Source organism: Uloborus diversus, chromosome 8 (assembly GCF_026930045.1).
Source record: "Uloborus diversus isolate 005 chromosome 8, Udiv.v.3.1, whole genome shotgun sequence".
Taxonomy (NCBI): Eukaryota; Metazoa; Arthropoda; class Arachnida; order Araneae; family Uloboridae; genus Uloborus; species Uloborus diversus.
Window position 1 is genome coordinate 103,027,168 of NC_072738.1, and position 21,855 is coordinate 103,049,022.

At 31.0% G+C, this 21,855-nt stretch overlaps 1 protein-coding gene across 1 annotated transcript in view; it reads right to left on the reverse strand.

The window, feature by feature from the left end:
• The window catches only part of LOC129228043 (THO complex subunit 5 homolog B-like), a 41,578-nt gene that overhangs the window by 2,234 nt on the left and 17,489 nt on the right, over positions 1 to 21,855 (reverse strand). The window contains exons 11-18 of the mRNA XM_054862673.1: positions 17,694 to 17,793; positions 12,954 to 13,056; positions 12,765 to 12,866; positions 11,589 to 11,806; positions 9,335 to 9,435; positions 8,860 to 8,947; positions 5,653 to 5,768; positions 596 to 783 (exon numbers count right to left, since the gene is read on the reverse strand). Coding sequence (XP_054718648.1) covers positions 596 to 783; positions 5,653 to 5,768; positions 8,860 to 8,947; positions 9,335 to 9,435; positions 11,589 to 11,806; positions 12,765 to 12,866; positions 12,954 to 13,056; positions 17,694 to 17,793 — 1,016 coding nt within the window. The remainder of the gene's footprint in view (positions 1 to 595; positions 784 to 5,652; positions 5,769 to 8,859; positions 8,948 to 9,334; positions 9,436 to 11,588; positions 11,807 to 12,764; positions 12,867 to 12,953; positions 13,057 to 17,693; positions 17,794 to 21,855) is intronic.

A 21,855-nucleotide genomic window follows, 5' to 3' on the forward strand; every position in this document is an offset into this window, starting at 1 on the left:
TTTCTTCACTTTTGTGTGATTGCTCCTCTAACTGTTTTGAGCAGTGTATTTAAAAAGAAAAAAAAAATAATAATGGCTACCAAAAGCGGCTACCATTTTTTGTAATTCTGGTATTATTCAAAATTCCTTGGAGCTTTATTAGCTTCCCGTGATGGAGGCCTATTAACTCAGTTGGTAAGAATGTTGTGCTAATAACACAAAGGTAGTAGAATTGATTCTCCCATGGACCAGAAAATGAAGAAATGGACCTGAAAGTTTTTAAAGGACTAATTTTTCTCAGTTGAATTCTGATCCACATTTCCATGAATATATAATTTTAACTCCTTGGGGGCAAGATTCTGAACCATTGTTGTGTTGCTGCATTGAAATAAGAAAACTTGGTAAAAAGTTTATTTTAACATGGTAAATTGCTGTATCTGTTGAGCTCAAATTCTTCATATGAGTAAGCTAGCAATATAAATTACACGTTTCAAAACGTTTCAATAAGGATAAAAAGTATACTGAAATAAAAAAGGATGCATTATTGGAAAACGAAAACAAACAAACAAAAATAAATAAATTAATTAAATAAATAAATAAAAAATCCAAAAAATACCTGGATGATCTGGCAACAACCTTTTCCCTTTTGAATTCATTTACACCTTCAAATGAATCACAAGATTCTGTCTCTAGAAATACATCAAAACAAACTACAAGGTGATGCATTTGACACACTAGAAGATTTGATTTGAATTCTTCAGGTAAATTTTCAACAAAATGCACATTAACTTCTTCTTCCAGCTCCTAAAAAGATGAAAAATGCAAACATTTTCCAGTAGAAATATAACGTAAATTGAACTAACTAGTACTTTTTTAAAAACTCAAAAGAAAAAAAAAGATTCTCTGATTTACGAAAAATTAAGTTTAATTAGTAATGCTTGTGTATATCCTAAAGTAGAGTCCCGAAAATTCGAGGTAATTGGAGCTTGTGACACTTGGATTACTGAAAACTCGGATTATCCTAAAATTCTACCGGATGACGTAAGGACATGCACCTTATGTCGTCCGGTCATTTGCTTCCTCACACCATGAACAGAAAATATTGTCTTCCTGAAAAATTAAACACTCAAATTCCAACATAAATTTCAGTTTTAATTACCCTTAAACAAACCGTGATTAGTTTTTTTTTAATGGCACCTGAACAATATTTATGTATATAAACTTGCAGGTAGCCAAAAAAAAGAAAGCATTTTGACTGCCCCTCAATCTTCCTGTAACATCCAAAACCTCATGCAATGTAAAAAAAAATTAGTCATTGAAGATTAAAATTTCATTTCTGAATGAGTTGCAAGATATCAAGTTGAGCATATTTCTTTTTGATTGCAATCGGATATTCCAAAAAGGTTGTTTATTCAACCTTTGTTGCAAAAACAATGTTTTAATTTGAGTTATTTTTTGTTTTAAGTTATTATCTCCAAAATCCAACTCTAGAAGTCAATGAATATTTCATACCAATTGGCAAATGCTGTTGACACCAACCATTCAGTACCCTTTATTAGTTTATTGTATGCAGTTGAGAAAGTTCTACAATAGCAAAAGATTTGAATTTTCTGAATTTAAATCAAACTATTTTTTATCTAATAAAAATATACTGTAAAATATAAACAAAGGATCTCGAATTAAGCGGAACCTCAGACTTTTGAGATTCTACTGTGCACACATACATATATATGGTGTTCCTGAATACCGTGTACAAGCTGGGCGGAGAGATACAGAGCACGATAACAAACAAGAGTCACACAGGAACATATGATCTCTAACGCAATGCTGACTCACAACATCCAAAGCCAGACACTGGCAAAAGTGAAACAGCTCATAAATTTATAACGGAAAGATAATTTTACACAATATTTTAGATTTTAAGAAAAGGTTTAAAGCGGCTGTTAAAAATTATGACAAGTAGCCCTAATATATGCTTTGCAATGACGGATGAAAGCTTGTTGGAATGGCTGGCTCATTCAGCTGCTGTCCCACACGTTACATTAAGTCCTTTTAAAAAATTAAAATGCAGTGTGAAACTTTATTTGTGTAACAAATTACTATTTGTTTTGTTACCCTTTTTGTCTTTCAATGTGTGGCTTTGCGTGCATGTAGCTCTTCAGGATTGTGTTTGCGACCATACATTCCTAAGTGATTCTTGTTTGTAATTGTGTTTTGTATCTCCCCTCCCAGCTTGTAAGCAGCATTTAAGGACACCCTGCATATATATCTTACACACACACACACACACACACACATATATATCTTACTACTATTATGTATGCGAAAGTTTGTCTGTATGGATGTATGGATGTTTGTTACTCTTTCACGCAAAAACTACTGAACGTATTTTGATGAAACTTTACAATAATATAGCTTATGCATCAGAATAACACATAGGGTAGTTTTCGTCCCGTTATGGGGGGCAAAACCCCCTTAGGGGGACAAAAAATACAATTTTCGTATAAATTCTAATATGGGTATGAAAAAATACTTGCACACATTTACATTGTATGTCCATTGAAAGCTCTGATTTTTCTGCTGAAGATGGCACCTGTTCGAAATTTCTAAGTAGAATAAAAAACGAGTTATGAGCTTTTTAGTTCCACGTTCGAAGGCTTTCCTCAACTCAATATAGTATTTAGTGTATCATCTCAACTCCCTGTCGATAGCGACAATTGTTGTATTGTTGACTATCTTTGCTTTTCGTGACTGTTCAAGGCTTTTCTCAAGTCAAATCTTAAAGTAAGGTTTTTGCACAAGATTGGCAAATAATACATGGATTTGGCTGATTATTTTCCATTTTAATACAACTTTGAGGCAATCAATGCGTTTTTTTATATTATTATTTATTTGTGTTGACTGGGTATTTAATCGATCAGCAGGAATCTAGCCATTTTTTTTTGGAACCATTTCAATAACTAAGGCATTTGGCAATTTTTTCAACTGACGCTGTTTGTGAAGTTAAAAAGTACGCAATACTGTTTCTCGGTTTTCACTATGTAACCAAATATCGACATTTCTTTAATATGTCTTCCTTTAAATTTGTTAACTCGTAAAATAATTCGCCAACTAAATCAAGCAAATCCATAAAGAGCACAAAAACTTCAACCATTAATTTGTCTTTGCGCACAATTTCAAACAATTGCCAAATTTTTACTATTTATTGGAAACATTTCGGGTAGCAACATCTTATAATCACCAGAAGTATCTCAGTATTTGGTGACATTATCTCTTCGATGAAAATTAGTAACACACAGTTTTACAAAGTAGGGAGAGGGAGTCACATTTAAGGTATCCCAATACGATTCATGAAAATTTAATAACATCTTAAATCGCAGTAAGGGATTACGGGCGGCTACGTTTCTTAAAAGTTTGTACTTCAATAGCAATATAGAGAAGGTTTTAGACTATATTCGAAAAAAAAAAAGATAAATCTTTTTAAACAAGTGAAGTTTAATTTCATATTTTGGAAATTCCTCAAATTTGTTATGCTTAAGTATCGTTTTTTCGTTTATAAAAGAGTACTATTTTGTTCTTCATACTTATTGTCATTTTACTTTCATGGGTTAGGAAGAAGCTTTATTTTTAATCACGTCAAAGCGGTGTGTTTTGAGTTATTTCAATTACAGCAGAGAACGAATAAAAATAGCTATTGTTTCTCATAATTATTACAGATCCAGGCAACGTCGGGTATTTTTGCTACGTACAATTATTTGATAACTAAATAAAATTATGAAATAGAGTCTGCTCCCCTACCCCCAGTTACCATCGAACTAAGATTTATTTTTCACCAGGAACGGCGAAATACATGCAGACATTTTCTTTACAGCATATTCTGTTCGGAATTAAAAATTATATCTTATAATACAGATTAACCAAACATTTTACGCAGTTTCATAAACTTGGAAAGTCTCTGGCGAATGTATGGTACTGTGGTCCTTTGATGATTAAAAATGGATTTGGATTTGTTACTTTACATTTTAACGCTGCTTTTAATTGCAAAAATATAAAATACAACTAAACAAAATGACATTTTAAAAACTTATTTGATAGGAAGAGTTATGATAACGTGTTCGAGACGAGTGTTCAAAAATTTTGACGCTACAGCCATTACAAAATTTGCATTAAAATGTAAAAATTCAACCAAATTAATTTTGGTAAAAAGATCATTATAAGTACTATGAGGTATTGAAGTTAAAATTAATCTGCCAAATTAGTGAAACAACACTCTTAAAGAACATTAAAACTACTATTAAAATGTAAATTAATCCACCAAATTCATTTTTTATCTCCAGTCTTACCAGGCGACAACGTTAGTGCATTGGCGATTTATTGAAAATTTTTATGAAACTTTTCATTCTTTTTTCTTTTTTGTGTGTGTATATTTAAGGGTTAATGATGCTAATTAGGGTTTTGTGGAATTAATGTCCCTATTTTAATGGCGACAGTAGAGAATATTATTCATTTTTTCTTTCTTTTATTTTGTTTTTGTTTTTTTTTATGTTTTTTTATCCTATTGGACCTGTACTGATGAAGATTTTTGGAAATAATCATGACTGAGATCATCAGAGGGAAATGTTATTTGAAAACGCTGATAGAGACCATTTTAATAGAGACTTTTGGGGATTTTTCGCTTTGCGAAATGAGAACTTTTTTGTACTATTGTTCTCATTTAAATGGGAACTTAAAAAAAAAACTGTTGTCCTTACTCTGATTTTAAAGGTATTTTCACTCTGAACATTTTGGTATTGTAATCAAGACCGTTAACGTTATTTAGAAACAGTTGATTTCCTTCTGTTGGGGATTTTAAAGGTTTGATGTTCTCACTCTAAAGAGACATTATTAGAATCAGGATTTGTAGTGATTGTTGACCCTATTTTGAGACGATATCTCCGGTAAGAAGCTACACATTATACAATAATTTAGATAACCGATGTAGAGCTGGATATTATTTGACGGAAATCGCGATTATAAGGGAACTGTTTACTTTATTTAAAAATAGTTGACCTCACTCGAATTGGATTTTTTGAGAATTACCCAAACTAAACTAACTTCCTTAGAACTCCTGAACGTTTCGTGATTTATTTTGTGTGATTTTTTGGGTGTCTTCCCAGTTTCGCCAACATTTCATTTATCCCCTTCCCCCTGATTTTCAATTTTAATCATACCTTTTGATACATTTAAAGGGGCAGGCAATTTGAAATGTCAGCAAAACTGGAGACAAACCATTTTTTAGTAACTATTTGACTTCTGCCTGCGTTGACCGTTAACTTGAATCGATTGAAAAAAAAAAAACTACATCAACGTGAGCGAAGCTGCGGATAAAAGCTAGTATATATATATATATATATATATATATATATATATATATATATATATATATATATATATATATATATATATATATATATATATATATACATTGTAACTAAACCAAAGTGATCCAAGAAATTATTTTTCTTTCTTTTTCTTTCCTGTAATACTATTAAGTATATAAAAAGCATTTTGAAATAGTTGCAGTTGCAACTATTTACCAAACATAAGGTAATGATATTAATTCTGATATTAACTTAACGATGAACAATATTGTAAAATATTTTAAAATTTATTTCACAACATAGCAAAACTTACTCTTAATGCACCATTTGTAACAGCAGTATGACTGCCTTTCCAAAACAGCTGAAGAAGAAAAACTGGTGTTCTTCCAGGGTAATCAGGAGGGATTGCAACTAAGATCACCATTAAAGCTGAAAAGATGTAAAAACAGATTAGAAGTAAAGTACAGAAAACTCACGATTATCCACAGAATTGGGTGGTACGAGTGCCATGGATAATAAAAATTGCAGATGACTACGAGATTAAAATGAGGGACAAATAAAGTAAAAATTGTCCTTCCTCAAAAACTTAGCTGCATTGATGCATAATACTTTCTACAAACAATGAAAATATATACAGTACAGTAAAAATGTTTTGTATTTTCGCACAACAGAACTTAACATCAATATAGAACAAGCAGGGGTCAGAGTGGTGATTTCAAAAATTTTAGGACATTTTTGGGGCAACAAATATCAAGTTTTGATAACCTAAAAGTAATTAAGAAGTTTGATTTTTTGTAGTGGGTGATCAAACATTTCAAATTCAATCTTGAAAATTACAATAGAATGCATTCAATCTTTTATTCTTCAAAACAGTGACACATTACGAAGTAGAAATCTTTTATCTTACAATTTGAATCTGGGTTAATCTAAACAGGCAATTTAAAGGAAAATCTTCCAATGAATTTGACTTTATAATAAGTACACAACTAAACATTTTAGTACAGAAATAGACTTTTTTTGCCTCCTTCTACTTTAGATTTCATGAACTTAAAAAAAAAAATTCTAATAAGTTCATTCAATTTTAGGTGTAAAAAATGAACAACTGGGCTTTCTTTCTGCAAAAGTAGTACATATTTCTTGAGTAGGTCAGGAAGAAATGAGATAAAATGTAAGTGTACAAGCGTAAATTTATCTTTCAATGACCTTGCAGTTCTTTTATATCAATCTCAATTGCCACCTTCATACTGAACAGATATAGATTTTTAGAAATAATGTTCAATAACTAAATACTGCTCAACCAGTCAATCACATGCAGGCCAAAGAGTAAACCACTTTGTTTCAACATGTTGCAAAAAGACATGAGTCAAAAATTCATCAAGCAACTCTCTCAACTTGCAAGGAATGAAACTCTTCCCTCATGTTTGGTGATAATTTAGACTATTAATGAATGTCTAATGCAAAATTATCTATGAGGATCAAAAGTTCTTCAACTCCATTGCGCATAGCATTATGCATAATATGAAAACAATAAGTTCCTATGTTAACCGGATTAGGAAGCGACATCTCAGCTAACATGGTTTACATAATTTCATTTCTTTTCACAACGAGGGGATAATCGAAAATATTAGATCCTATTCCCCTCCACTAACTCTTTTTCTGCCAGGTCTGCTGCTTAGCTGTTTTTATTTTCTTTATTATTTTACTAGTGGTACCTACACGGCTTTGCCCGTAGTAAAAATTTAAAAGGTCCTTTGGTCGCCTGTATATTTACAAATAATGGATGATGAATTTCTCGACAATATGCTATGTTAATTTGCTTGTCCATGTTATGATAATTTGCTTATCCATGTTATGGTAATTTACTTGTACATGTTATGGTAATTCGCTCGGTGTCGAGGAATTAAATCCACCAATGGTGGTAAAAATAAAATCATAGAAAAAGAACCAAATCGAATTTACGAAAAATTGCATGATCAGGGTGGCGACAGGAACTGTGAAAAAAAGTTCCTTGACTTTTCCCTGATTAAGTTCACCAAATTTCCCTGATTTACGTTACCAATGATAATGGTTTTCTTTCTTTGCTTTACTTGAAATCCATTGTATGTTTGTATAAAATGCAGTATTTTAAACGTTCTAAGTTATGTAAAGTTGTTGAATTAAAATATGTTTTAAAAAGATGCTACTTTTTTTAATAAAATGGTTAAAAAAAACAAGACTTTTTTTTGGGGGGGGGGGAGCGGCGGGAATAACCTACAAAACAGTATATTAAATTTTTATACAATGGAAAAATTATAGAAAATTAAAAAAAAAAAAACTTTACATCCAGAAACCACTTAGCATAAGAATTTTAAGAAACTATTAAAATTACTTTTAAAAACATATGTATTTATGATAGAACTAAAAAGTAATTGAAATTATTTTGACCTAAGTTTTCAAACAGTATAGTAATTGTTGCAAGAATAAAAAGTAATAGTGAAAGAATAGAAGTAATGCAATTCTTATATAACTAATTGACATATTTATGCAAAACAGATGAAACCATTTGACAAACATTCATAGGGAGCTTTTCTCTAATCAAGAACATAGGTTTTTAAAGAATGAATACAGCATTTTAACAATAAAAAAAATAAAGATATTTACTTAAGTACACAAGTTAACTCTATTTCAAATGATTTCAAGATGTAACGAGAAAAAATCTTCGATTGCTTTTGTAACAAACACCTTTGAAATGCAAGGGGGAAAAAATGAAAAAAAAAAAGCAATTAGTTAATTTCAAAATATATAAAAGAAGAATACAACTTGGTTATAAAGTTAAAGTATCACTAAAGTCTGAAGAAAAAAAAACCTTTATAATCTGCGGTGACAACAAATAGTATAACGGCAAAAACAAAGGTTTTTTAATTGAAAGTTCAATTTTAGCAATTAAATTAAAGATTTCTTTTTGGAATCGTGATTACAGTAAACTAATTACTTCGAGACAATGGAATAAAGGCAAACGAGCTAAGGCATAATTGAAGGCTTCCTCTTTGCCTGTATGGTTGTTTATTTTAAGTAGCATTGAAAGCATAAAAGGAAATTTCAAGCTATGTAAAATAAACAACCTAACAGACACAAAAGCAATCTTAGGAAGTTCATCCTGTGGTTAATAAGTAAGATTCAATACTTTGACGTTGAGGAAAAAAGATGCACAAATATGCGGCAGTATAATCACACCTCATTAATTTTACTTTTTTTTGAACAGATAATTGGCGGAAAATGCGTAGGGAATTAAGAGTACTTAACTTTGTAAAGCAAAAAAAAAAATTTTCTTCAAAAAATCAATTTTCCCTGATTTTTTGTTATTTTTTCAAAATTCCCTGATACTTCCCTGACTTTTCCCTGATCTCCCTGATTTCCCTGATCTGTCGCCACCCTGATGATAAATGTTTTACATAGTTCTGTGATAGATCAAGGGCCCCCGTACCTGTAAATCCACCACTGGCTATACAGTTGTCATTTTAAATATTATCAGAACATTTACCTGAGCCTCTTTGAATTTCTGCTTTAAACATCATTACATCTTCACTGATAATGTTTAATTCTACCAGTTCTTCAGCATTAGCATAATTCTAAATGAAATAACAGAAGTCCTCAAGTTATCAGAAATGTTAAAAAAGGCATATCATATAAAATAGTAGAAACACAATTGGTTCTCAGTAATAAATATTACTTGAGGCCCCTAGTTTCTAAACCGGATACTTGTAGAAAACCAAATTTTACAGGAGACGTAAAAGATTGGTTTTGAAACTGAGGCAGACCTTCCCGCCCCATTTCAAGGGGGAAAGAAGCGGTTTTTGAACCTAATATTGAGCAGGCAAATAGGCCTTCTGATTCTCTACAAGATTAACAAAAAAAAAAAGAAAATCGAATTTTTTGCAAGTATCCGGTTTTGAAACTAGGGGCCTCACTTGCATTACAAGCGTATGTCAATAATAATAGAAGCCTTAAAAACTAACCATAGCTTCTTTGAATTCAATAGGCATCCATTTTTTCACTTGAGTGGAAACATTCTGAGGATATAATGCAGCAAAAGAATCCGGAATGCTGAATCTTTGATCTATGCATGAAAATAAATAAAAGTAATCGAGTTGTCAAGCTTTAGTTTAGGGTTTTAAATACTAAGTGGCAAGTCGCAACAATTAAAATTTAGATCTTGATACTGTTATTACAATCTTTTTAAAAAAATTATTTATTTATATTTTTAAGTAATATGACAATTGTTACTACAAGGAAAACTACTTAAAATGTTACTGGGGAGTAAAACAGGGAACTTAAAATACATAAAAATTATATTGATATAACTTTTCAGAGAGCATTTATGTTCAAGTATGGCTAAAGGGAAAAAAAGGGGAAGGTTTCTTTTTCTGCAAAAAAAAAAAAAAAAAAAAAAAAAAACACAGCTACGATTTGAAAACTCAAGTTTAATTACATCAAAACTGTCAAGGGATTATTTTAATAAAATAAATGCAAAAGTGGGACAAAAACTTTACATTTGGCTGGATAAAATGTGGTATGATTTCAAAGAACAAGTTACTATTTCTAATTCATAAACTACTAACCACTATGAGACAAATGGGACCTTTGTGGCCCCTGTCCTAATTTGTAATTCAATAAATAGAAAAATTTTTGACAGAATGCAATGCAGCTTTCAATCTTTTCTGATACTATTTAAGTTGGTTGGTTTATTTATTTTTAACGGTGCAAGAGCCCTTGAGGGCTATACTGTGCGAACCACTATTTAAGTGCTTCTTTAATCATTTACGCATCATCTTCATAGCAGCCTAATTATTGAACCTTATACTTAAGGAGTCAGAAGGGGCCAAAGTGGTCCCTAACATATTTTACAATTTAAAAAAAAGTTTTAAATTTCATCAATTGGTTATGACATGTAACACAGCTATTTAATCTAGTTTAACTTTCACCCACCTATTTTTTTACAATTCTTTGGAATTCCAAATACAATTCATTGCCAACAGACGACTAGTCAAGCAGCAGTGTGATTATGCTTGGAAGCGGAAATAAATTTTACATTTTGCTATGTAAAGATAGCCCGTTGTACAATATTAACCTTCAAACTTTTGTTCAGCCATTAGACGTATGGGTTATGTGGAATCATTTTGGAAAAATTGTGGGACTATTACACACAAAAAAAGGAAGGGGACTCACTGGCCCCCCAGTCTTTTTGGTATCTATTTTTTTTTCACAATTTTCAGTCTTTCTAGTGTTAAAACTAAAATTAACAATTTGCTCGACGGAAATACAACATATCAATTTACTTCTTATGAAGCATTGATTCAAGTCAGCAGAACTTAGCAGAAATTAAAATGAAATACTAGCATAAAGTTTCTTTGCCAAGATCTTGAATGAAAAATGTTCTGTATGAATCCACCTATTATTTGAAAAGTTTGTGGGGGAAGGACAGGTTGACGACAAACAAATGTTAATTTTTACTCTCGCAAATGTTTATTTTTTAAATTCATCTGGTTTTAAATTCATTTGGTTCTCGTTTACAGCAAAGTTGAAGGGACCATATAAATTTCGTTATAGCCATAATTTTGTTGTAACTAGTTAATTACTGATGGGGAAACCATAGGGAACATTTCTTTCCATGGGCATTTATTTGTTCTAAAGGGGCTAAATCTTTCATGTTTATTTTTTCCCATAAAAAATTGTATCAGAAGTAATACTAAAAAAAAGGTTAACTGAACTTTGAGTTCGATACAACCACCTATTTTGCAATGTCAAGATCCACATTTCTAAATGGGAGTGAAAGGGAAGCCGTATCTGCCATCTTTTTCTTTTTATATCAACTGCATCTGAAATATTTTTCTAAACCTAAATGATCCACAACTGTTTTACCCAAAACTTCCGTCACAGAAAACAGAAGCAGTTGATTAGCTTTAACATTCTTTTACCCCTATTATCATAGAACTTTTCAACTAACAGTTTTCAAGTTGAATGGCCATACAGAGAATAAACAACAAAGAAAATTTTGAGAAGTTGAAAGAATTTGAAAAATTTATGAACAGCTAATAATTTATAATGAAGGATTAATTTTTGTTTTTCTTTTCTGAATATATGAAAATACAGTAGAGAAATAAATTTTGCATTAGTAAAGAAAAACAATACTAATTTAATGATGATCAAAGCAAATCAAACTTTTCTTTCACATTGTGAAAAACAAGAATAAATTTTTTGAAAATTTCTCACCTAGAGAAATTATTTGCTGACGTAGTTGAAAGCGAGATATGAGTCTAGAGCGAATGCTTTGAACAGTATTTTCTATGTGATAAAAAGACAACTTCCATTGTCTTTTCATGTCTGTAATTTCTTCATCTTGAGGAGTTAGAAATCCCAGCCCCGACACATGTTGAGCCCATACATATGGCCAACCAGTTGTCTCATTTGCAAAAGGCATTTCTTCACATCTAAAATGAAAATGACATATAAAAAATTATTAAATCAATAAAATACAGGATATAAATAAATAAACACTGATTATAGAAATAATGTGGAGCATTTTGATGAAAGTTAAATATATTTTTGGCTGAGTAAGAATTTTAATTAAAACATTTTTCCTTAACACAGACATGCACAATAATTTCGAAACAATGACAAAAAAAAATTTTACATTTCAAACGTTGACACAAATTATTTATTTACCACTGATTAAGCCTGCTGTTTGTTACAATAGTTTGCAACTAAGATTTGCGCAGTTTCCAGCAGAGCTTGTTTTAAAATTTCCACGACTTCCCCTAATTTTACCTGACACAAAACTAAAAAAAAATTCTGTCCATACAAATTTTACACTAAAAAAACTCTTATTAAATTAATCCAAAAGCACAAATTTATATTGGTTTTAATGCTCCTTGAAGCTTCTATCATTTAGTGTTTCTTTTTATTCTATTTTACGCTTCTTCTCAATAACATCTTTGTACCTCATGTGACTACTTCTGGCAGATGAAAGAAGTCTTGGTTGATAACTACAAGCACGAATAATACCTGAATTTTAAAACAGCATCACACGTGCCTTTGATTTATTGAGATAGTTTCAAGGAACTGTTTTATTAACAAACATTTGTCAATTGAAAAATCACGTTCAATCAATGTATTTTGATGGGTTAAAGGTAAGCAAACCTTGACAACTTTCTATAATTAAAAAGAAATTATCCCCTGCTAGGATTAGTGGTCCAGCATCCACTAAAAACATCGATGTTTCAAAACATCAATCTTTTACAAATATATTACTAACATATTTCAATATATTACAGAATAACATACATAGTATTCATGATGGCAGGTCAATGAAATAAACTAGTTACAAGAGAAACTTTTGGATTTTTGCTATACACTTATGTCACAATAACCAAAAACATAAATACATACCCAAATTTCCGCAACAAAAATTGGTTAGCATGATTGGGCGTTTCTCTTCCAGTATCTCCAGGAAACAAGCAATTCAAAAATGTGTCCCATTTCAAAAGATTTCTTTAAAATAAAAGCAAAAAGATAAGCAAAATATTTATTTCACATAAGTGGCAACTCTACATTAACTAAATATACTAATCCACATACCCCAAAGCATCTGAAGATCCATGCTGAGGACTAACTGATACAACAGATACTGTTACAATCTGAAGGTGAAAAAGATATTTGAACTCCAAAATAATTTTAGCATCTGAAACAAAAAATTATAACTTGTAGGTTCAATGTTGAAACATTCTATTTGGGTTGGCAAATGTTGAAAAATAAAAGTACTGTATTGCTGCTATATCTTTAACAGACTTTAAAAGGGAGGTGGGTTATCAGTTCATATCCTATGTTGTTTTCTTTTTGTTAGCTCATAGCGTCTCATTTACTTAGCGAGCAGATTTTGATGATTTTTTTTAAAAATGAATAGCAGGGATGTGTCGTTCATGAACAAACCAGTCCAAAAGATTGATTCCTTAAAATGAACAGTGTACTACAATCTCCCAAAATATGAATGACAGTTCTTTTGAACAATGATACTTATTTTATAGTTATCTCTGTCTCATTTAATGACCAATCATTTTTTTTATATCTTTTCATACTACTTTCATTTTAAACATTTAAATTCACTTTTTGCTCTATTTTCCCCCTTCAAATTTTTATATCACTGTATTTGGCGATGTTTTGTTTATTTATTTTATAAAGATCAATTTTTGCAAATGTTTTTGCTGTCATGACAATTTATTTATTTTTTATTCAATTAAATTAAACTATTTAATTTTGTACCATGCAGGAATCAGATCTGCAGCTTTTTGGAACAATAGGTTCAACTAAGTTACCACTCGGTTACCGAAAAATAGCTTACAAAGTGAACTATAACTGTGTTATACATTTTAACCATTAAATATATTTTCTAAGTGTTGGGACAGTTTTAGTTGCTTTTACTTAAAAGAATACAATGAAACCAATGCAACAGTTTCAATGTACTTGAGTAAATTTTGTAGAGATTGGTCCCACAACTGTATTAAACGAGCAAAGTAGTTCAAAGGTGCAAGTTCGGTCACTAGTAAAGACCATATCTCTGGAGGAAAACCAGTTGCCTGAGTCACAACATTGAGAGAGACCAACAAAGTCCTCTGACAAAAGAAGCACTGAAGGGAGAGCATTAGCAGATTGTAACAGCACAACACTTCAAAATGTAAAAATCAATCTTTTTAAGAACCAAGCAGCGGTTCTTCCATACATCAGGGGTCTGTCCAGGATTTTTCATAGGGTCCGTTTTTTGTGAAAAATCAAATAATTTTGTGAAAAATGAATTAATTTTGTGAAAAATCAAATAATTTTGCAAATTTTTTTTTTAAACGAAATTTTAGAATTTAGAGATGGCACAAACTGCATCAATTAAACTTAAAGTTGAGTGTTTTCCTCTTCTATGTCGAGAAAATCATTCTGGGGTGTTTTTCTGATGTTTGGCAGGGGGGGGGAGGCATCGCTCTCTCAATATCAATATTTATCAACCATTCTACATTATGTTAAATTATACTAGAAATATTTCTGTGCAGTACTTAAAATAATTGTAACAAAAAAAAATAAATAAATAAAATAAAATTCAGAATAGGGGGGGGGGTTAGCATTTAACTTTTTGACCCAAGACATTCTTAAAAAACACAGAATTTCGTTTAAAACTTATAAATTTCGTGATTTTAACTAAAATAAAAAGATATTTTAATTGTTTATCTCTTAACAAAGCGTAATAATCATCAAAAATTCGAAAAATTGGATTCCCATAGCGGATGCAAAGAGATTGCCATTCTCAAAGTGAAGGCATCAAAAGTATAAAAACGGCTTGTAAAAGAAATATTTTTGACAAAATTATTTTAAAATTGCATTTTAGAGTCCTATGATAAACATTTCATTAATATCTGTGGACACAGTTGACACAAAAAAAGTAAAATAAAATAAACCATCTATTCAGCATTTTAATTTTTGACTCATAACAGAAAATGGAATTTTGCAATAAAAACTTGAAAAGAGAGTTCTAACAGAAATAAAGAGACTTTTCATTTATTTGCAGCCTAATAAAGCGAAGATAGCTTGAAAAAAGAACAAAATATGATTCTCATATCGGATGTTAAAAGATTGCATTTTTCAAAATGTGACATCTAAAGAAAAAAAAAACTGTAATTAAAAGAGTTTATTTAAAGTTAATCACCCTTGTTAGCATCGAAAAATTAAAACCCATATAATTTTCTCCCAAAATAACAATTAAACATCGCACCGCACCTGTAAAAATGCAAATATTGACAAGCTGGTAAAATGAAGAGAATATTTTCTAATCAAGTCATTATAAAGGTTCAACGCCAGACGCTAAGTGGTGATAATTTTGAAGTTGGTAACCCTATCTGAAGCGATCATATTTTTTCCCCACCCATATCCTCCCTTTCCCTTATCCCTTTGCAGTTCTAAGTTCATTTCGCAGATATATATTATTATTGTTTATTAAATCATGAGCGGGGAGAAAAGTGCTTACCAATGCCTTTTCAGAAAAGTTTACAACACTGCTGTTAATTAGCTGTGATAAAACAAACAACCATTATATTTATTTGGCAGTAGCAATTATTTATCGCTTGCAGGAGCATCGCAAGAGTGCCGATTTTTTTTTTTTCAAAATTAGCAGATTTTGTATAAGCTGATCCCTCTAATTTGATTTAAAAAAAAGGTAAAAATTATCGGTTTATACACAGAAATATGCGTTATTTTGCTTTCAGATTTGCTCTTTCAATAAACAATTTGTGAAAGATCCGATCTTGTTTATCAGAATTTTGTGAAGGGTCCGTTTTGTTTGATCGGGATTTTGTGAAAGGTCCGTTTTGGTTGATCTGATTTTTGTGAAGGGTCCGTTAACGGACCCAAATATCCTCTGGCCAGACCCCTGTATATATATATACATTTATAGTCGAACCTCGTTATCACAACACTTTTGGGACTGTCAACAAAGTGTCTTCATAGCCAAAGCGACGTCATAACCGGAATAGTTAAAAAAAAATCATAATTAACCATTAGTTAACCATAACATTAGATTTAATGAAGAAATTAACTCTGTTTATGTTTTTAATTAGATTTAACTAATGTAAATTTGAATTATTGGTGAATATAACAAAAATTATTCAAAAGATAAAAAAACCCTTCATATTATTATTTTTTTTTCAATTCTACAATACTTTCCAATAAAACGTTTGATAAATTTTTGAATAGCATTTGTCACACTCCTTCTTCCACAAAATTACCAGCAAGAAAGAAACCAAGTCAAAACTCTTCACTTTTGTCCGCAATTTGATTAGATTTTGACGACTAAGCCCCACCTTTCGAAGGTGAAAAAATCCTTTCCAATACTTTTATCAACTTTAAGATTTGTGTGTCCCTTTTGAATCTAATGAGGAGCCCCTTCTCTCTTTTTCTCTCATGAAGAGAAAAGAGAGAAGGGGCTCATGAGAAGCTCATGAGAAGCTTGTTGTGACCACCTACAGCTTAACGTAGCTATGGTCGTTCTTTTCTCTTGCTGTTTCTCTCGTCCAGTATTACAATCCACCTGCTTTTAATTCCTTTCTACTGTCCCTCTTGTCAAAGTCTGAAACCTGTACCTTTCAGAACTTATCTACTTGACCCTCACCATTCTCGAGATGTCATGCCAGGTCAAAGCTCCTGTCAGAGTCCAAAGTTTCTACAACAAAAAAATCCAGATGTCTTCATTATTTTACTGAAAATTTTTCAATTGCAAAGAAATATTTGATCCAGTCTGCGCAGCTCAAACCGTCGTCGTAACCGGAGTTGCACGGGAAAAAAACTGTTGTAAAATGCAGAGCCACTTAACATTAAAATAATACGGCATAAGTTCGGAACTTTGAATATATATATATATATATATATATATATATATATATATATATATATATATATATATATATATATATATATATATATATATATATATATATATATATACAGTCAAACCTTGCTATAACAAACCCTCAGCGGACTAGCTTAGGAAATCGCTATAACCAAGAGTTTGCAACATCCAATTTTCCGAAAACAAATCCTCAATTGGTAAGATTGGTCTTTTAAGAATGTCTTTATTTCAATTATTCAATGAGTGAAAATAATAAAATAATAGTACTAATTATTGTCTTCAGTAGGACAAACTATTGTAATGTTTATTTTTATTTATCCATAAGATGGGGCATTATATTTGGTTGCAAGCCTTTATGAACGTTTCATTGATTTTTCTGTTAACTACTTTCTGAAAAATTCCTTGAAAACTGAGAAAAGACTTTCCAATTTCAGAATAAATTTAACTTAATCCCCATCATATTTTTTTTCACTTGCCTAATTTAGTTATGGTCAGTGTTAAGTTCACAATGCACAATATTATCAGAGGAAAAATAGGTGAGGAGTATGGTTTGGAATGGAGTGTTCTGGTGAGGGGGGGGGGGATAACTATCGCAGAAGCTAGTATTTGCCTATGAAAAAATTGGTAAGGAACGTAACTGGGACAAATGCTGTGAAAAACAAAAAATCTTAGAAAATTTTAGATTGCAGTATCCAATTCTACAACCTTTAGAGCTTGTTACAAGCATTTGGGAATACATTAAAAACTTAGGTCTTCAGTTGGGACCAGTTAAAAGGTTTTGCTACAACCAGGGAATCGTTATATCCCTGGTTCGCAATAGAGGGGTTCAACTGTATATATACACACATGGACACAATTCCCAAACAAAATACAATTAAAAAAAAAAAAAACCTTTTATCAACAGATTATGAACAAAATAAATAAATAAAAATTTTTACCTTTACTTTCAACAGTCAAAAGAACTGTCATTGGATGCTTTTTAAAAATGTCTTTACTTGTATCATCCTTTCTGGAAGTAACTGAGCGTCTATGCATGCTCTACAACAAATAACCATAGCATGTTTTACTAAACTATTCACATTGATTATCAGAACAATTTTGCACCAATCATTTAAGTTTTGTCTCGGGGGGGGGGGGGATAAATATAAGTGAAAGTTTTAAAGGTAGATCCTCCCTTTTAAAGTTATTTTTGACTGATACCAGGAGTACAATGACAAAACATAATTCTTGAAATTACAACACAGATGGTATCGATATATCCACTAAAAAAATTCTGATGTCTGAGTCATTAAATTTTAAAATACAGTGAAATCCCGTTACAACGAACTTTAAGGGACTGCAAATTTTATTCGTTGTAACGGGAATTTCGTTGTAATGGAATTCAAATAATGTAGTAGTAGCTATATAGGGACTGAAAATGTAGTTCGTTGAAACGGAAATTTCGTTGTATTGGTATTCGTTGTAACGGAATTTCACTGTACATATGTACATTAGGGTGGTCCTTATTTTTGAAGTTGCAGATATTTTACGCGACGCCTCCTCAATTTGTTCCATTATACAAATAAATGATCCCTGCAAAATTTTAAGTCAATCCATGAATATTAACACATGCCCCTAGGGCCCCCTTTTTTGAGTTTCCGTAAAAAAATTGCGGATTTTCTCATTTTTATGTAAAAATAATTCTAACGTTTTATATTTAAAGTAATTTTGAACCTCAATAGGTGCTGCTACTTCCAGACCGACCATTCTCTCACCTTGATTCTGTAAAATTTAACATGTTACAGAGGGTACATGTACACCAATGGCCTTGGGTCAAGCGTACCGCTCTTCTGCGCTTGTTCCAACCAAGCAGCAGGGGAACGTTTCTTCCCACCAAGATGGACACAAGGAATTCTAAAAGCCATTAATGAATGGCCTAGACCATTAATGAATGATTTTTGACAGCAACAAATTGCCTCCTCCATGCTTTGGGATGTTGATTTACAAAATTCCCTGTGTATGTAATAGGTGTGGCAAATCGAGTCGCAAGGTTTCAATGCTTTAAATATAAGTAATTGCAATTATATTTTAATTCGCTGTTCTTTAGTTATAAACATACTTAATGCTTGTACAATTTTTAATTTTTAAAATATAAATTTCAAAAAATCCTCGGTTACTCCTAACATAAAAATGTACTGTATTTTCCATAGCTAAAATATAAATTAAAAAAAAAATATCCAGATCAGAACAATGTAGAAATCTATACTTTAAATTAATTTTCTTCTACTTCAGTACATAGTCCTTTATTATCATCAAATTCTTGCAATTCACAAGATTTAGAAACCGAAATGGATATCTATCCTAAACTGTTGGACTTTTGTTTTCTACAGCTGGTCTACCTCAATCCAAAAAAGCTTGACAACTATTGATATCTGCTCGCCTTTCATCACTGTTAGACAAATACCATATAAGGGATAAAGATGTTAATTTATTTACAGCCGATATAGATGCAGTAAGTTTGAATCCAAAAGACCTATTTGATCAATAGTACATTCCTTAAGAGAGCAAGAGAAAATCTTTGAGAGGTAAAATTAAATTTCATGAATTTAAATTTAGATTTTGTAGTTATTCACTGGGATACAAAGCTACATCCAGATGTAACTGGAAAAAGAACGCCGACAGGATTACCGTGATAGCTTCAGGTCCTAATATTGAACAGCTACACGGAATTCCTTAGACATTTCTTCAGTTGCTTATGATATCTTATATGATAGCTCTTTATTACTAACTGTTCTAGCTGTAGTGTTTGATACAACGACTTGCAATATTAATGAATTGTGCATGCAACTTTTTAGAGCAAAAACTGAACGGTGATATATTACATAAGGATTGCCATCATCATGCACTTGAAATCGTACTGCAGAGTGTGTCCTTAAAGAAGTTCTTGCCTTTCTTAGTTCTAGATCAGATATTCAATTATTTAAGCGCTTCAAAATTTTGTGGAAAGATCTCCATCATTCAGAACATTTCAATCAAATACACATACCACTTAAGTTCTAAAAGACGAAGTTGATGACATATTATTTATTGTTTGTAAAAAGCGGAATTGAGAAAGATTACATATAATTCTCATAATTTGTAATATTTCCTGGTGAATTTCCTCGTACAGGGATATGTTTTCGGCAACCTGGAGCTTATTCCTGAGCCACATAGGTGGCAAAAGGAATTTTTGTTTGAAAATTTTTATATTTAGGAAACAATTTAAATTGACCTTACATGAAAAGAAAGCCCTTCAATGCTGTTTTACAATTAAATGCTGTATGAAGATATGGTTCTTCACAGCAAACCAATCGAGGCTCCTTTTAATAATATAATATCTCTGAAAAACTAGCAGCGTACAAAATGACGACAAACATGAAGCAGAAACAGTGATTTGAAAATTTATAAATCACTTATGGTATTTAGGGGATAAACTAGTAGCTTTGTCGGTATTGGATGAAGGAATTAACTTTGAAGACAGGAAAACACTAGTCCAAAACATGCTTGTGATAAGGAAGACGTGTCTTATGACTGTTTAACAAATTTCAGATTAGATGAACTTTAGATGATTTGGAATACGTTCTTGATAAAGATCTTCTTCTTCATAGAATCAATTACGAGTCAATAAAACTGTTTGATAAGTTACAAATACTAAAATATTTTTTCTATTTGATCCTGATTCACAGCAAAATGAAGGAAACTCTTTAAAGGGAAGAAAGATTGTTAAAATACTGAAAATTGTGAATGATACAACTGAAAGAGGAGCACAATATTAATCGAAGAATTTCGCAACTAATTTACCGAATATGAGTCACAAAAACAATTTATTTTATAGACCGTCCAAGACTATCGGAAAAAAATACACACTATCGAGATACATTGAGAAAAGCGTACGATTAAGGAAAGTTTCTAAAGCATTATTTCATTCTTATTCAATCTAAAATCTTTAGATGATATAAAGTAATTATAAAGATTATTTTTAGTGCTACCTCACTGTAAAAATATTTTACAAACCTAGGAGAAACAATGTAGTGAGTCTGAAGTAAAAACTCGAAGATTTGTGGGAAAATTATCAAAAGTGCTCAAGTAACGGCCTAGGGGCACGTGTTATCATTGACCGATCAAGTTCAAATTTTGCACATGTTACTTTTTATTATAGTGTCACAAAACTAGGGGGCGTCACTTGTTAAATTCCGATTTTTTTACCCCCATATAAATGAGGACCACCCTAATGTACATAGATTAGTAATATCTAGCAAATGCTTTCATGGGAGGAGTGAATTATTAATTTAGCAGGAAAAATGTTCGTACGTTTTTCCCTAAAAGTCCAATTAATGCATTAATTATAGCTAAAATTGTACTACCAAAGTGATACTACCTTGTGATAGCCAAAACAAAAAAGAAAAAATAAATAAATATGCACTAAAAGTGCTATAACCATTTACTTGGTATATGGCATATCAACTTTGAAGGTGGTTTTGTTCAGCTCACAAAAGTTTGATGCTTCAACAATTTAGTCTAAAGTAACCTACTAATTTATTGTCCTAGACTGTATGGCTTTCAGCAGTACTTGGCCCATGGTAAATGCTAAATGTTACTTTACTAACTATTTCAGTTTTAAATAATTTCTCCCTATATTTTCAGAAAAAAAGGATTTCTTAATTTTTCAAATGAACTCAACTTTTTTGAGAAAATAAATGTAGAAAATTCTTCCGAATAACAAGATTGTAATCATTCTTGGTTACTTTGTGTGACAATTGATGATTGGTTGTAAATTTAATGACCTTACTCATGAGTGTAAATTTTATCATTATTATTATTTATGGCGCTTTTTTGTTTAAATATAAAAAATTAGCATAGAAAAACATCGCATGCAAAACATTAACCTCGCATTCCTAAGGAGGAATTATTCAAGGGATGGATTCAAAATGAAATTTTATTTGCTACCACATGGAGCAGAGATGAAAAACATTTTCAATTATACTTCTAAGCCATATATAACACAAAATAAGTACAATACAATACAAAATAAGTACGATAATTCAAAGTAGCAATATTAGTTTAGCAATGATCTTTTTATAG